Source organism: Prionailurus viverrinus, chromosome C1, assembly GCF_022837055.1.
Source record: "Prionailurus viverrinus isolate Anna chromosome C1, UM_Priviv_1.0, whole genome shotgun sequence".
Classification (NCBI taxonomy): Eukaryota; Metazoa; Chordata; class Mammalia; order Carnivora; family Felidae; genus Prionailurus; species Prionailurus viverrinus.
Window position 1 is genome coordinate 171,222,007 of NC_062568.1, and position 17,166 is coordinate 171,239,172.

At 57.0% G+C, this 17,166-nt stretch overlaps 1 protein-coding gene across 2 annotated transcripts in view; it reads left to right on the forward strand.

The window, feature by feature from the left end:
- The window catches only part of GLIS1 (GLIS family zinc finger 1), a 231,231-nt gene that overhangs the window by 199,084 nt on the left and 14,981 nt on the right, over positions 1 to 17,166 (forward strand). The window contains exons 5-6 of one of the 2 annotated variants that reach the window (XM_047873787.1): positions 10,031 to 10,192; positions 14,743 to 14,853. In XM_047873787.1, the coding sequence (XP_047729743.1) occupies positions 10,031 to 10,192; positions 14,743 to 14,853 (273 nt within the window). The remainder of the gene's footprint in view (positions 1 to 10,030; positions 10,193 to 14,742; positions 14,854 to 17,166) is intronic. The other variant, XM_047873788.1, reaches the window with a different exon arrangement.

Below are 17,166 nucleotides of genomic sequence, written 5' to 3' on the forward strand. Positions count from 1 at the left end.
CTCGGCACCAGGATGGCGGCCCGGCAGAACTCAGTCCCAGGTGCTCAGAGAAGGGCGGAAACAGGGAGGGTTAGGGAAAGACTGGGGAGAGGAGCAGGCGTGAGCCTTGAGCCAAAGCCTTAGAAGACAGGGAGGACGAGACAGGCAAGTAGATGGACCTCATGTGAAGAGGACACTGCATTGCCAAAGGCTTGGAGGCAGGAAGGTGTGGCTTGTGGCTGAGCACGGGGAGGAGGAGGGAGCATTGGGCTAGAGGTCAGCACAGCCAGAGGGCGTTTTTGGCCTTGTCTTAGGGTTCTTTAGGTCATGTGTGCCCTCCCCAAAGCCAAGCCAGTCCATCCAGCTGCCATGGGAAAGTTGGGAGATACGGTGGGCCCCTGAGGGCTGCCTAGAGCCATGGAGAGAGGCGTGTGGGAGTGGGAATGTCCACAGGACTGGCTGGGTTGGGTGTTAAGATGTTATGAGGGCATGTCTTTATCTACTGACCTCTTGGAAGACTTTCTGGATGTTGTCTCTGGGTGAGTGTCTTCTCCCTGTGCGTACAAACCATCATGAGGCCGTCCTGTGCCGAGATATGGGCCGGTTCCTGCATGTGGTGTGCTGTGCGTGGGGTTGTCTGCCAGTATGTCTGGGGTCTGGGGGGGTTGTACGTTTGAGCCTGTGGTGGGGCCTGGAGCTCGGTCCTTGGTTCACGTGTGAGCGTGTATGTGCTGGCCTCTGCGTCTCTGTGACGTGAGTCGTGTTTGTGTGGCCATGTGTTTAAATCGGTGCTGTGTGTTGGTGTCCTGGGTTCTGTGTCTTTGATGTGGAGCTTGGTTGGAAGGGGAGGTATCAGGCAGAGTGTGTGTGTGTGTGTGTGTGTGTGTGTGTGTGTCTCCAGGTCTGCGGCTGGGGGCTTAGTGTGTGTGCGTGTGCTAACCATTCCGTGCTGTCTCCTTCTGCTGGCCCCTGGCCCCTAGTAGGGCCTCTTTCCGCATCTCCAATGATGTCTGGCCTTCTCTTGACACCGGGAGCTTCCCCAGATCCCACCTGTCTATGCAAGCAGACTCTGAGCCCCTTCGCTTCTCCTATCCCGCCTGGAGGGGTGGCATAGTCCTCTTGGCCCTTGCTGCCTGGGAATAAGAACCTGCTTCTGGCCCAGAGACCTTCTACTGGAGAGTTCTCAGCCAAGAGCCTCCAGTGCAGTCCTGGTGAGGAAAGACAAGGGGTCTGCAGCCCTCATCCCGACCCTTGGAAACCTGGAGAGCCGTGGTGCCTCTGGCCCAGTCTCCCTTTGCCTTTTGTGTGCCACGCCCCCCACCCCCACCCACCCTGCCGCCTCTCTGGATGATTACGAAGACGCAGAGAGCTGAGCAGTTGTGAAGAGACCCCCACCCCGGCCTCGGATCTCAGTCCTGGCTGGCCCAGGGCACAGAGCTCAGGCGCTGGAGGCAAACCCAGGCTCCCTCCCTCATGAGCTCTGGGAATCTGACCCCTAAAGTCTCTGGGCCTTTGTTTCTGCCTGTATAATGAGGTAGGGGGGGTGGTACACTGTCCTAATGGGACAAAGGAGATCGTATTTAGGAAGAGTTTGGCCCAGTCCCAGGTACAGAGTAAATGTGATAGCTGCTGTTAGGATCATAGTCTCCCTCGTACACACATCTGCCCACTCCTTCATTTATTCAGACGGCACTGCGTGCCCAAAGCTAGACCAGACCCTTGTGGGCTCACAGCGCACAGAGTCCAGGCTGGCCCTCCAGCCTCACCTCCCAGGGATCCTTCCATATCTGTTCCTCCCCTTCTTGCCCGGACCCCCTGAGGACTGGCGAAGCCCAGGCTCTGAAGAGACTTCCATGGAAACCCCAGAGGGCCTCATAGGACAGTAACCTCGGGGCCAGAGTCCCCTGCAGGGGTGCGGGAGTGAGGAGTAGACCTCAGCTCCCGGCTGGCTGGCCTTTCAAGCTGGCCAAACACAGAATTATTTGACATCTTGGAGAAGAATCTGGCACTGCACATCCAAATCATTGTTATAAAGTAAGTTAAAAGTTTGCACAAAAATGAGAAGTTGATCCCCGAATGGCCTGCCAGACTGTTGTAACCCAATATATTTTACCCTTAAACCAGAAATGTGTTTGTTTAGAAGCAAGTCACTGGCAAATGCCAAAAGTGGAGGCATTTCCTCCCCTGCCCCCACCCATGCCCTGTTCCCCCAAAACTCCCTCCTTGCCCTTTGCGTCCAGATTCTTAGCCAGAGCATGAGAAACCAGGCCCTCGCTCCTCTTCGGCCACAACAGCGACAGGGAGGAAACTTGACGTTCGCTAGACGCCTACCGTGTGCCAGTTGCAACAGTAGTTAGTGGCAGCCCCGTTTTAGAGAGGAGAGAAATGGGGGCAGGGATGGGACACGATTTGCCCAAGTTGGTGACTCTCGGTGGTGGAGCCCCCGGGAACAAGCCTCTGTCTGCGCAACCTTGGGGTCTGTGGCATGCGGCGCGTTGCCCTACATGTGGAACGGCACTCTTGCTCCTTCCCCAGGGGCCAGAGGGAGAGAACGGTCGTGCTCAGCACCAGAGGTGTGTCTGGCACCGTGCTGGGGCTTCCCCGAGTGATCTTGCTTAGCCATTCGGCAGATGAGGGCGAGGCTCAGAGAGGGCAGATTGCTGAGTGAGGGGAGCCCAGGCCTGCAGATTCTGACAACTGACCCAGTGCCCTCCCCCCACCCCCAGCCAGAACTTAAAGGGCCCTTTGGCTCGGCCTCCCGGGCTCCTGGGATGGCTCCCCCGTCTTTCATCTCCTGCCCTTGGTTCTGTGAGCTGCACGCAGCGGTAATGGATTGCAGTGGACTTTTTTCAATTAGGTTCTGATTCTCCCCTGCCTGTTACTATAAAACTCCAGATGGTCTAGGGCTTCACGGTTCCCGGGGTATTTTCCCCCGTTATTTTAATCTTCTCTTGTAACACGCCCCACATGTGGAAACTGGGCCTTTCAAGACTCTGTGCTCTGTGCTCTTTCTTCTCTGCTCTGCCGCCTTGTTTTTCCTTTCTGTGCGGTGGTATCTCCTCTCTTGGAGGGCGTCCTCCTCTCCCAGCGTCGGCTCTACATCCTGGGCCGGGCCTGGCCTTTGCCTGGGACTGGAACCCAGGATGTGGGCCCAGCTGGAAATCCTAGTAATAGCTGCTGAGTACAACCCCGTGGTTGGTGCTTTACTCCTGAAGCAATGGCCAGAGTGTTTAGGGACACATAGGGACAGACTGGCACATCAGCCATCGAGATCAGACCCCAGCTCCGCCGGTTACCAGCTGTGAGTTGAGCCAGTGGTGTCATCATTCCGAGCCTCAGTTTTCTCATCTGCACAGGGGGGCTAAGAAGGAGGCTTATCAGCACAGCATGTTGTCATGATTAAATGACACAGCCCGTGAGACACACACAGCAGCCGGCCCTTGGTAGGTGTCCGAGAGGGTGTCCCCCAGTCACTTACATCATTCTGAATTCACCTGTTTTGTCTTACGATATATTTTACGTTTATGCATCATAAAGTAAAGAAGAAATCCCTAACACCCATTTCTTCGCATTTTTTAGACAAAAGTCCTTTCTGTTTCTTCTCTCCTCTCTTTGTGCCTCCTGCCCACAGCAGCTACCCTCTCTGCTGCCCATGGCGTGTGAGCCTTTGTTTCTGGCCAGATAAATGTGTTGTGTGTTTGGTTATGTGAGCTGGTGTGTTTCACATTCACCTCAAATAAGACGGAATGCTGCATGCACCCTGTGGTTCACGGAGACCACCCACCTACTGTGTGCCCAGGTGTGCCCGAGTGGTGCCCCCACTTATGGATGAAAAATCTGGGCTCCGGCAGAATGAAGTGAACTTGCCCAAGGCCATCCAGCTGGGAAGTGTGGATTTGCATCCAGGCTGCTCTGATACTGAAACACGCCGGTTTGGAGATGGGAGTTGGAGGGGGCGGGCACCACCAAACTGTCACCGGGGACCAGATCACACCAGCTGGGATGCCGTGGTGAGGATTTGTACTCCCCAGGCACTAGGGAACCCGTGCAGGGTTTGAGCAGGGAGGCACTGGGACAGACCTGTGGGCTTCAGTTTTCGTTCTAGATCCCAGATATCCTGTGGGAATGAGTTGAGAGAGGAGGGGCAGGAGGCAAGATGGTGGCTAGTGCAGTCACCTGGGTGAGAAATGCTGGGGGTGTGGACCAGGGCAGCGGGGCAGCGAAGAAGAGAAGAGGGTGCACGTGAAAGATGGTTTAAGAGGTGGCATTTCCCTGACCTGGTGGCCGATCAGATACAGCGACCAGGGAGGAGGGAACAGGTTCCTGGCTCAGGCATCTAGGTGGAAGGTGGGAGGTCCAGTTAGTGGGGAGTCTAGCCAGCAGCAGTGGCACCGGAGTCCCTCCAGTGAATAGCCTCGGGCCACCCCATTTTCTGGGCCACATCAGTGAGTGCACAGGGCAGTTTCTGTGGTGTCTTAATGGGATTGAAAAATCCCTAAACTTACCTGCTCTAGAATGGATCACCACTGCATGGGTGGGAATGAAGGGAGCCCCCGAATTCCCATTTCTACATCCACCTCTCCTTCCCTGCTCCCCTTAATCTCCAGAATATTCAGCACCCCTCCCAGTCTCCCTGTGCTTCCCACCCTGTTTGTCCAAACCCTGCCTGGGCGTCAAGTCCCAGCTCCTCCAAGAAGGCTTTAGCGACCCCCGACCTCCCCAGCTAGAAGCCCCCTGAGATTAACCCCTTCTTGGGGCTGAATACATGTCTTTCCGTTGGACTTATGGGTCTTTTGTGGTCTTCTTTGCCCTGAAGTCTCAGTTCCCAGCGTGCCGCCAGGCACAAAGGGGCAGCTGAGTGAGGCAGAGGATATGAATCAATGTGCAAAAAGATGAGAGTGAATTCCAGAAGTGAATAGGTGGAAGCCTGGGCAGGTGCAGATGGGATACCAGCAGTGAGGGTGAGTGATAAGGTCGGGGGCAGGTGGATGGGGTGCATGAACAACTTTCAGAGTCAGGGGGTCTGTCTGACCTGCTAATCTCGGGTTGAAGATTGAGGAGTCCCTTCTTTCTGCGAGAGAGGGCAATTCTGACTGTGGCTTGGCCCTTCTGGTACAGTAGGGACAGTTCTCCCTGTGCCCCCCTTGCAACAGGGTGAGGGATGCCCCAGGAGGTCTGCTCTGCAGGGTTATATACCTCAACATTGACAGCCGGGAGGAAGGGGTCTGTCTGTCCAGGGCAAAGTCTGCCTTTGAACCCCAGGGGACCGGAGTGTTGTGGGAGGAATGTCAGGAAGGCCCTTATGTGTACCTCCTGGGGGACAGACCCCATGGAAGCATCCTTACGTCCTTGGGTCACAGTGGCATTGCCTTAGGACCCATCTTCCACCCCACTCAGGGAAACCAAAGCTCAAAGCCAGAAACAAAGCCAAGACCCATGCTACAGGACCCTTCTGCTACAAGATGCGTGTGTCTATTCCAGCAGCATCTGCACCCCCACAACACAACAGTGGTGGGGCACCTCTCCATGCTGACCTCCCAGCCCCCACACGGCCAGTAGATGGGGCCCCATCGGGCCATTCCCACCCCCAAAAGGCTGCCTTGCTCTCATTAGAGGCTGTTGCTGGCACCCAAAGGACACCACATGGGGTTGTCATGGTAAAACCTGACCTAGGCTGGTGTTTTTTTCTGAGGGCAAGATAGAAAGAATCACCACCACAATAACAGTGATGACATTTACAGAGTATGTCCTGTGTGTCATGCACACATGCACATCGTCTCGCCCCACAACCAACTCCGTGAGCTGGTTTCTGTCTTCGTTTTACCGAGAAAGACACTGAGGCACAGAGGGGGCGCTGACTTGCTGGACTTTCTGCTTTCCAAGTCTGGACCCTTCACCCCAGGCTGTGTGGCATCAGACCCTAGAAGGCCTCCAATGCTAAGGGGATTGACTGGCTGTGAGAAGGCATGATGAGCCCTAGAGAGTCTTGAGTGGAGGTGACCCACCTAAATGTGCAGCGTAGAAATAGACTCACAGAGCGGGAAGGGCCGTAGGGGTGTCTGGTGAGGCCGCTGGCTGTAAGGCAGCGGGGAGGGGCTCATAGGAAACTCAGATGGGCAGGCTTCAGCTTTAGGCTTCCAGATCCTGGATCCCCAGGGTAGAGAGACAAGGGGAGACAGACCTGTCCAGGATGCATATGCTCCTGTAGAAGTGGAACCAGGACAGCCCTGGACACCTGCCCCTCAAGCCCCCATCCTGTTCCCCAGTCCCCATGCTGCTCCAGGCCCCAAGCCCAGGCTAACCGCCCCCTACACCTGAGCCAAGGGGTTTGAAAGCACAGGGTGTGATGGGATGGTTAGTCCAAGCTGCCAGGCCGGAGGAGGAGGATGGGGAGCAAGGTAAGGGGTGAAGGAGTGAGAAGTGGAAACGGGACATGGGGAGATGCGGGAGCCCACCGTGCCACACACACACACACACACCCTTCCACTCTACAGAGGGGCAGGCCCGGGGGACGCCACCCCAGCAGAATGCCACCTGCTGCTTACCTGCTTGGTGACCTTGCCCGGGAGCAGCAGTGACAACACTAGGTGGGAACTTGGTGCTGAGCTAAACACTTAACCTGGCACTCTTTCGTTTCACCCTCACAGCCACCTTCCACAGTTGGAAGGACTCACCTAGTTTTACAGATGAGGAAACTGAGGCTCGAAGGCTTGGAGGGACTCCTCCCGGAGCACTCAGGGAGTTGAGCAGCCAGGACACAAGCCCAGGTTGTCCCACGGCAGAGCGGTGTCTATGACTGCCGTGCTGGTCCCCTGAGCCCCAGCTCCTGGCAGGAGGAGAGGAATATTTGCCCCTAGGGCTGTGGAGGGATACGAGGGCACCCTGGTGACAATCCTGGGCCCAACAGAGAGGGTGCACATAGGTGTGAACCCACAAGTGTGCCATCCTCCTCTCTCTGCCTCTGTGGGCCATCTGTGCGGTGCTTGAATGGGGAGGACCGAGTGGACCTAGGCAGCTGCAGACAGAGCCCCCATGGCCTCAAGGTCCCTGGCATGTCTGGGTGCTGGCCTCATGGGGGAGTTATTCTGCCGTGGTACTTGCAGCATCCTCACCCTGGAACAGTCTTGATGGGGCAGCCACCTCTCCCCACCTACTGCTACTACCTCTGGTCCCACCTCGGGGGTTCTACCCCGATAGCTGCTTGCCGCACCCCAGCCTGGGACTCAGCTCTGGGAGGTTCCGCGGGTGTGGGGTTAGGACAGGGCTGGGCCAGTGTACGTGGGCGTGACACAGACATAGGGCACAGGTATCAGGGTACTTCGATGGACACTGGAGGGAAGGGGGTGCACTCATAAGGGCACGTATGTCCCCAGGCCTGGGAATTTCTGTTCGTGCTCCCATTGGCTCAAGTTTCTAACCCACCCTTTGTCCCGTGAATGAGATGCCAGCCCTGCCGTCAAAGGAACTCCCAAACCCTCAGCCTAGAGGCATGGTGAGAAGTGAATGTGCAGCAAAAATCTTCTAACCCCTAAGCTCAGGGTGTGACCAAGGAGGGGCCACAGAGGTTGGGGAAGCTTCTCAGAGGAGGTAGTGTGTAGCACCTCTAGTAGACGTCTGCAAGATGAGTGAGGGAGGGAAAGGCATTCCAGGCCCAGGGAAGAGCTCAAGCAAAGGCCCAGGGGCATGAAAGTTCCTGACACATTGAGAATCACACTCCCATGCAGCTATAGCAGGACACACGGTGGGTGTGCAGACAGGAGAGGCATCGGGGCTGTGGTGGAAGGCCATGAACACCAAGCTTGCAGATCCTAGGCTTTTGAAAAATGTATGAATTAGAATATCAACGAATTGGAAGGGAAGGTGGGGTACCCAGGAGGGGTACAGCTTGAACGAAGCAACACTGCCGAGACGGAGGCTGGCCAGTGGGGAGAAGATGAAACACCGGTCTCCAGGGTCTGGTGGACGCCCCCAGAGTCAGGAAAAGCACACAGCACATTAGGAGTCACTGCCCCTCGGCCTTAGATGTCCACCCTTCTGGCATGGGCCAGAGGAGGAACAGAGGGACCGGCTGAGTGCCAAGAGGCAGCCCGCTTTCCAGCTGTGGCTCCTCCACCTCATTTCGGGGTGAACTTGGCACAGGGCCATTGCAGGAGAGCAAGGGAGTAGTTGTGGCCTATTTATTCCCCAAACAGGATTTCCTCCTGGTTTTGATGCATGGAAAAGGCGCACCATCTGGGCGAAGGGGGCGGGGCAGGCTCTGAAACCCGGCTGCAGGCGGCCTGTCCCGGATGAGCCCCAGTAGAGCGAGGCCTGCCGTTGTGGCCAGGCCTTCAAGGGAGAGACAGACGTGAAGGGAGCTCACCCGAGAGAGAGTCATGGTCTCTCGAGTCTCTGTCCTCGTGTCTGTCCTGAGCTGGGGGATGAAACTAATGATTTGGGCAAAGGAGCTGGTTCCTCTGGCCTCGTCCTCCTCAAGGGTCACCTCCCCCTGCCCACCTGCAGGGAGTGGGCGTAGCAGAGCCACCTGGCATCAGTCGTGGCCTGCACCCTGTCGTTGCCATGTCACAGCCCTGTGATCACCACACGAAGCCTCTGTCCCTGAGGTGTTGAGGCCTCACACTTCAGAGTGATGGTGTGGTTCAACACCTCACACCACGCCTGGGTGAACAGAGCAGGTTCGGGTGCGTGTCGGTTCCTCTTCCCACCCCGTGGTGCCCACCACAGGAACACCGGCCTGGCTGGGCCCCCCAGACACTGAGGAGAAGCAGGAAGGAGCGGCCAATCACACGAGGGGACCAGGGAATGTGCCATGGGGCAGCATTCAAGCTGGACTCTGAAGGCTGAGGGGAGATTGGATGGATGGTTATGAGAAAGAGGACGTACCTTGCTGAGCAACTTGTGTGATCTAAGGCTTGAGATTGCCTGGTGGGCTCCTGCCGTGTTGAGGGTGTGGGTGGGAGTCGGGAGGGGCAGGAAGGTGTGGAGGGTGCAGGGCTTAACATTTTTTTTTTAACGTTTATTTATTTTTGAGAGAGAGAGACAGAATCAGAAACAGGCTTCAGGCTCTGAGCTGTCAGTGCAGAGCCCGACTCAGGGCTCAAACCCACAAACTGTGAGATCATGACCTGAGTCGAAGTCGGACACTTCACTGAGCTACTCAGGCATCCCAGGGCCTCAGGCGGAGCAGCGGGGTCCTGTTGTTACCTCAGAGACCTCAGGTGGTCACGTGGGGAGGAGTGAGCAGTTAGAGGATTCTGGGGTGGCAGGCGGGAGGTGGACAGAGGCTGTGGGACGGAGATGGGGTGGCCTGAGCCATGGGAGAAGGCAGTGCATTTGTTGCTGTCCACCCCCACTCCGGCCAAGGGCATCGCTAGGTCTGTGCTGTACCCGCTGCATGCCCACCGCCCAGCATGGGGCCTGGTACATGGTGGGCACTGGACAAATAGCCAAATGATAAATCAAAGACCCTGAGTTTACACATACGGTTGTTACTCTGACAGCAATCAGCACCGATGCCGCACTCCAGGTGGACAAAGCCCTTTGACAGTCATCGTCCCCCCACCCTGAGGCCCTCATATCAGCCCTGGGTGGTGGCCACAGGGTCTCGAGTTTGTAGGCAAAGAAATAAGGGACAGGGTGGGCCAAGGGACAGGCACTGCCCAAAGCCTCACTGGGACAGAGCCCCACTCAAATCCAGGCCTTAGGTTCCGAATGCGGGTTGTCTGCACCTGCTGTCCTGTCTGTCCGTTCAGGGTTGCCAACAGCCGTGTGTCCTTTCCACATGCCACTGGGATCCTTCCAGATCCAGAGTTGGAAAGACCGCTTTCTTTTCTAGCACCGGGAGCCATCTCTAAGTCAGGGGAGTACTTTTTCTGGACCCACCAGGGCTTCCCAGATATAGTCTGGGTCCTGATCACTTCACGGGGAGCTGAAACAGGGCACCTGGAGGCCTTGGGCAGGACTGGGGGCAGAGGAGACGGGGGGCCATTTCCAGGCTGAGTAGTGGGCCCTCCGGGGGCTGCAGAAAGCCCCTCACCAGCCTCTTCTGCAGTTCGAAGGCTGCAGCAAGGCCTTCTCACGGCTGGAGAACCTCAAGATTCACCTGCGGAGCCACACGGGCGAGAAGCCATACCTGTGCCAGCACCCAGGCTGCCAGAAGGCCTTCAGCAACTCCAGCGACCGTGCCAAGCACCAGCGTACCCACCTTGACACGGTAGGCCCGAGGGCAGAGGCCGAGGGGGAAGGGGTGTGGGAGGCGTGCACAGTCCCTCACTCGTCTGATGCAGGGTAGCACCCAGGGTCCTCGCAGAAACCCTGCCTTCGTCCCAAGCGCTGGGCGTTCTGGGCAGGATGACGGCATGCAGGGAGAGGGAAGTCTCATCCTTGTAGGACAGTTAGTAGTATCCCTGGCGTCCAGCCAGTAGACGGGCAGGAGCAATTTTCCCTCTCCCAGTTGTGGCAGATGTCTCTCAACATTGCCAGATATCCTGGGGAGGAGGAAGCAAACTCTCCCCGAGTTGAGAACCACTGCTTTAGTCTGTGGATACTGGCCCAGGCACCAATGGCCAGGCATGTCCCCATGGAGAGAGTGGGCTCACCACCCTCTTCCTCTCCCCGGGCCTGTCAGCCAGCCCCAGAGCAGGCCTTCCCCGCTCCGCCCACCCCACGCCCTCTGTGCAGAGAGTCCAGAGCCTCTCCAGAGCTGTCCTTTACCCCCTGAGCGTGGTGGGTGAGGGGTTGAAGTGAGCAGGGCCTGAGACTCTAATTCTGGTCCCCAGATACCTATATGTCCACCCCCTTTCCCTTGTTTGGGCCAAACTGTGACAACCTGCAGCTCTATCAGGGTCAGTCTCCCCGTTTTCTCCCATGCCTACAGACCTCAGAGGTTAACAGAGCACTTTCTAGAACATCGTGTCCACCATCTCATACTGACCAGGCCAGTCAGTCACGATGCCATTTGACAGATGGAGGAAGCAGGGCTCCAGGAGGTTCAGTGCCCCGAGCTGGGCCTCACACCCCTCTTACAGGGCCTGTGTGAGGGTGTGTGTGCAGCCTGGTAGGAGCCCAGCCCCCATGTACAGCAGGAGATAGTTCCACAGCCGGAGTCCATGTACCTGTGCTCTTTGGGCAGATGTTTGGGGAGCTCTACTGGTCGGGGCTGGGAGACCCGAGTGGCCATCCGGCCCAGCCTGTCTAGTACCAGATACACAGATGAGGAAACAGAGGCCCACAAGGCCGACTAACCCCTCCAGGGTAAGTTGGAGGCCACAAGACAACAGCGGTCAGAGCTGGAGGCCCTCTGATCCAAACCCTTTATTTGGATGTGAATAAGCTGGGAAAGCCAAGATCCAGAGAAGATGGTGGGGAAGGGGGTGGCAGAAAACATAGGGAGCTCAGTGTTTTGGGTCCCAGCCAGGCCCTGGGCAGAATGTTCTATACATTTTCTTCACAATCAGTATCACGTACGCTCTCCCCGAGTTTAATGTTGGCAACAACCCACAAGGTAAGGGCCATTATCCTCATTTTGCAAGGAAACTGAGACTCACGTTAAGTCACAGACTGTCACACAGCTCCTAAATGGCAGAGTCCAGTGGCCCTTGCTGGAAAAGCCAGTGTATCGGCCACCCTGGAGAGGTGGAATGGAGTACAAGGGACAGGGTAGGAAGGAGGAGCCCTGTCCCCGGCTGAACCCGACCCTTCTCTCCACCCCTCCCCTCTCAGGCTGCATTATCACAGGCTTTGTTGGAGACACAAGTGAGGAGGCATTCTAACAAACCCCTGCTTTCATTACCTTCTCACAAGCCCAGCCCCTGGGGCCCATGGCCCCCACCCAGGTCCTGAGGGGCACAGTTTGTGCCCAAGCCTCCTGGTTACATCTCCCAGAGACCACAAGGCAGCACCCACAACACCAGGCCTCTCTGCACGCCCCACCCCCAGCCTGAGCAATGTCCCTCCAGGCCTCTCAGGGTCACCTACTCTGACTTACTCCCTTCCTCCCTCCCTCCTTGCTACATTTCCTGGACCCAGCCCCAAAGCAACAGGCCTCTGGCCCCCACTTGGTGTGTGAACAGAGCTCTGAGGACTAGGTCAGGTCAGGCCCAGAATGAGCCCACGGGGTTATCTCAGGCCTTCATCTCCCCAAAGGTCCTGGTGAAGCCTGTAGGTACAGCCGCCAAGCCCTGCACCCACAGCCCAGAGGCCAGTGGATCAGGCCCATGCAGGCTGGGCCTTGTTTTCCAGAAGGGACCCCGTCATGTTCCCAGCTCCCCTCTGGCGCCAGAGATCGGAGGATTCTCCCCACGGGCAGGAAAGTGGAAGAACAGACTAGAGAGAGCCAGCCAGGTTTTAACTCTGGCCCTCCACCTGGGCTCAGAGCTCGAAGAAATGCCCCTAGCCTCTCTAGGCCTCCATTTCCTCAAACACCTACATCATAGGGGAATCAACTGAAATGATGCAAAGACAGGCTTGACACACGGTCTGCACGGCAAATGTGAGTCCCTCCTTTCCCTCCTCTGACTCGCCGACTGAACGCTGAGCAAACCCTGCCGCACGCATCCCCAGGCACTCAGTGTGGGCTTTCAGTCCTGACTGCCACGGCCCCAGGGGGCGATGGTCTCTCCTTTGCCCAGACGAGAGGCCTCCTAACAGAGTGTCACTGGCACACTCTTACTGCGAGATCTTGGACAAAGCTTCAGCCTCTGTTTCCTCATCTGTGCTTCAGCCGTGGCACTGTGTCCTTACTACACCATCACGAGTGTCCTTGTTACTAACAAGGCTTCAGAGCTGGGGCAGTGACTCTAGGCCTGGGGCTTGGCTGCTGCTTGGGACAGCCACAGGGTTTCCTGAGGGCTCACGGAGGAGCGGGGCTGGAGGAATGTTCTGCACACGTCAGGCCCTGGAAAAACAAACACAGAGATGGGCCTCGCGCCCTTTCCAGGCAAGCGCGCCTGCACACATGGAGCTCTGTTTGTTTGCTTTTTGGCAAAAACGTGTGGATTTGTATCAGCATCCCCCGGGGACGGGGCCTGGGGCAGGACAGGGCAGGGCCCATGAGAGAGAATGTCTCTGTGTATGTACGTGCATGTGTTGGGGTGGGAGCAGGCCCATAGCGTTGTGTGCATGTGTGTGTGCGTGTGTGTGTGCACGCATGTGTGTGTGTGCAAGCATGTCTGTCTCACGCGGCTGGGGAGGGCACGTCTGAGTGTGCCCTCCACCCTCCTGCCCCACACCTTCCTTTCAGCGCGGCAAGCCTCTCACTTCACTGTCTCTTTCTTTTTGCTCTCCTCCGTTTCTTTAACCTGGCAACTGTCCGTGGCAGCACCAAGGTATGGTCATCTCTTTCTGCTTGCCCCTCCCCATGAGGTCCCTGGGTCTGCAGTTGGAGTGGCCTGTCCTCAGGCCAGCAGGGACAGAGTTGCCTGAGGTCTGGGGTGGGGGAGGGGGGCAGTTCCACAGGGGCATGTCTGACAGGGACATAGTGGTCCCCGGTACTTAATGTGAGAGGCACCACATCCTGCAGACACCCTCCCTGCTAGTTGCTAGAGGCCGGAGGGCCCTGAGCAATCAGGACCACTAGGTATAGTCAAAAAGGGAGGCCTTAGGGATGGACTGTTTCAAGCCTCAGCAGGAGCCCCTAAGGGAGAGCTCAGAATTCAGTTGGAGCAACTTCCTGGGTCAGTCCCTGGGACCTGAGATGAATCCGAAGGGATCATCCCCTGAGGAAATGCACCACCTGGTAGAGAAGGACACTGAACAAACCCAGAATTGCTGGGTGCACAGTGGTGCCCTTGGGAAGATCAGGAGGTAGAGACAGAAAGAAGATTCCAGGAGGGCTGGGTGGGTGGGCACACAAGGACAGGGGCAGGAGGAGAGGTGAGAATTTCAGTAGGCCCAAGTCACAGCGCGCCCTCAGTACCGGGAGATGGGCTGTGTCCGAGGGCACGAGGGAGCCATGGAAGGATTTTTCAAAGGTGAGAGCATGGCCAGGTCTGTGAGAAAGGCTCTCTGGCTGTGGTGGGAGGGGAGATTGGAGGCAGGGAGAGCAGCATGAGGCCCAGGCAGGAACAGGGGAACAGGGGAGGTGGTAAAGGGTATGGATTGGTTCTACATGAGCAGTGGGGGCCCCTAAGAGGAAGTACACAAAGGGCACAGACCCCCAGCCTCCCCAGGCCTGTGTCTGAGATCCACCTTCCCCCAGCTTCCCGTGATCATCAGAATGAGGATCTGGTTTTCTCATGGTCCAGAGAGCAGTCTGGCATCTCTGGACCCACTACAAGGTGTGATTAGTCACTCCCAGCCTGGGGCCCTGCCGTACTCCAGCTTGGTCCTGTGCTGTCCCCTCTCTTCCCCTGCCCCTCCTCTTCCTCTCCAAGGCCGCCACCTCACTGTACTCCTTGTCCACTCGCACCTTCTCTGCAGCCGTGGGCTCAAAGGGTGTACTCTTCTCAGAGCCACTGTCAGAGCTGGGAGAATCCTTAGAACTCAGTTGGCCCCATTTTGCAAGGGAGAAGAGTGAGGCTCAGAGATGGGAGGCGACTTATCTGAGGTTCCAGCACGAGAGTAGAATGGAGACACAACCCCTCCTTCACTACGAGGCTGTGGGCAGGGCTGGCAGAGTTGGATCCTTCCTGGCTGGGGACAGAGAGGGAGGGACAGGGTGTGAACCTGCTGCCTGCCCCCTCCCAATTGCAGGTCACACAGTATGACCTTGGGGCCTGGCAGATGGCCCTGACTCACCCCACCTCTGCACCTCTGATGTTACAGAAGCCGTACGCCTGTCAGATCCCTGGCTGCTCCAAGCGCTACACGGACCCCAGCTCCCTCCGAAAGCACGTGAAGGCCCATTCAGCTAAAGAGCAGCAGGTGCGTAAGAAGGTAAGACGGTCTTCGTTCCAGGCCCACCTCTGCAGATGCCCCGCTGGCCTCCCAGACACCTGTCCAGCATCAAGCCAGGTGCCCGCACTCCTTACGTGCATTCACCCACACGTCCGAGGATGGTCCTGTCCATCGTCCGGGATCTGCCTCCCACCTGGCCCCAGAGTTCACTTCCTTACCTCCAGCCGGCCAGACATCTATCTGCCCACAGACCATCCACCGGCTTCTCTGTCATCCATCTGCCCACTCGCCATGGCTCGTTTAGTAATACATGAGGTAGGGCCCCATGTAGGCACCGAGGATACAAAAATGGAAAACCATGGTGTCCTCCTCCAATGGAGACCTGGCAGGCAGAGATAGACATAAAGAGATAATTCAATATAATATAATAAAGATGGCAATGGAAGGATGCAGAGAATAGTCAGGGGCACAGAGAAGGGTGGGAGCAAGAGGGTCCATGGAAGAAATGACATGGGGGACAGTGGACTGCAGTTGTGTGTGCTCTGGAGCCAGCCTGCCCGTGGCCTTGGGCACATCTCTTAGCGCCTTTCTTCTTCATATTCCTCAACTGTCAGATGGGGGCAACAGAGGACTTGTGTAGAGGGTTGCCGTGAGGCTTAAACTAGTACATCTACAGTAAGGATGTAGAACAGTACTTAGCCCAAAGTAAAAGCTCCGAGAAGAAGTTGGTGCATGTTGTCATTAAGCACTGGGCAGGCCAAGACAGTAAGGAGAGCGTTCCCAAGAGTGACTAAAGCTTGAAACAGCAGGCACCTTGCCTGTCTCAAGGCCAGGCAGCTATGCAAGGAGGAGAGGCGTCCTGCGGGGAGCAGACGTGACAGGCCCAAAGCTCTGCCGAGGAGTTTGGGCCATCCTGAGGACAGTGGGTGTCATCAAGGGGTCTTAAGCAGAGAAGGGATGTGTCACCTTGAAAGATGGCTCTGGGGGCCATATGGAGAATTGGTTGGGGCTGGTTGGGAAACCTGAGGCAGGGAGGCCACTGCTGGGAAGCAGGAGAGGTGGGGGGGGGGTGGCTTGGGGCAGAGTGGGAAGGCGGGCGGGGGCGGGGGAGAAGGGGGTTGGCAGAGGAGTAGCAGAAACAGATTCTGGGGGACAGGATGGTAGTGGCCCCCTTCACCAGGACAGGGGGTCTAAGGAAGAAGCAGGCTTGTGGGAGAAAGCATTGAGTTCTGTTTGGACAACAAGTGTGTGAGCCACAGAGGGACCCAGTGCAGCAGGGGGATGGGACAGCTACTTGGTGCAAAGCCCACCTCTCGGTTCATCCCGCATCTCCAGAAGAGCACCAGGGCCATGTGCGGTGGGTACTTGAGTGCAAGGGAGGACGGGGGCGGCGGGGGGGGTGGGGGTGAAGAGAAAACCAGGGCCAATCCAGGGACATCAGCGTGACAGTGGACAACAGAGCAAGGAGAGCCTGTTAATTTGCCCTGCAAGATTTATGGAGCACGTACTGTTTTCCGAGATACAGCTGCAAATAAAGCAGAGAAAGTCTAGAGGCTGGAGAAAGAAAACTACTTCAGTCCTGTGGGGTGGGGGCGTACAGAGATGGGTCTGGGACAGGCAGGCCTCAGCTGGGAAGACGTTGCAGGGGCACAGCCAGGCTTGAGGCTTTGGTCTTCATCCTGCAGGCAATGGGGAGCCACTGGAAGCAGAAGAGGAGAGGAGGGACACCGTCAGAGTATGCACATGAGCTTGCTGGTGAAAACACCACATCTGTATTCACTCTGGTGAGGGAGGGACAAACCTGAACCTGAACCTGAACCTGAACCCAGCGCTGAGCCTGGTGTTTCACACACTGTATCTCATTTAGTCTTCTCTATGAATCTAGGGGGTGGGCAGTTTTTAATCCCCCATCTTAGACGTGGAAACTGAGGCCCAGAGAGTTAACAAATCTGCAGGGTTGTGCAACGCAGGAGCGACGGAGCCAAGGGTCCCACCCCAGACCTGCCTGTCCCCGGGGCCTGAGCTCTCTCTACTGATCTCAGGTTAAAGGGCCTGAGCAGGGACAGGGAATGGCCCGGGCTCCATGCCAAGGAGGCCTCTATCCCGAGCAGACTGGTGCCCGAGGACCAGAATCCTGCCCTGGTTTTCCCAGGCCCCATGCTTGGCTCGCACTGAGCCCCAGGGACCTGGGGCCGCAGATCTGCAAACTTCCCAACCATAAGCATCCATTAGGAGCCATCGGGGACGATGTATCTTTCTGGGTAAAGCGACCCTTGTATTATGACAGCTCCTTGGCAGCCCTGCTGCGTTTCAGAGAGAATTAGAAATGCTTTTCTTCCTTAATTCTCCTCT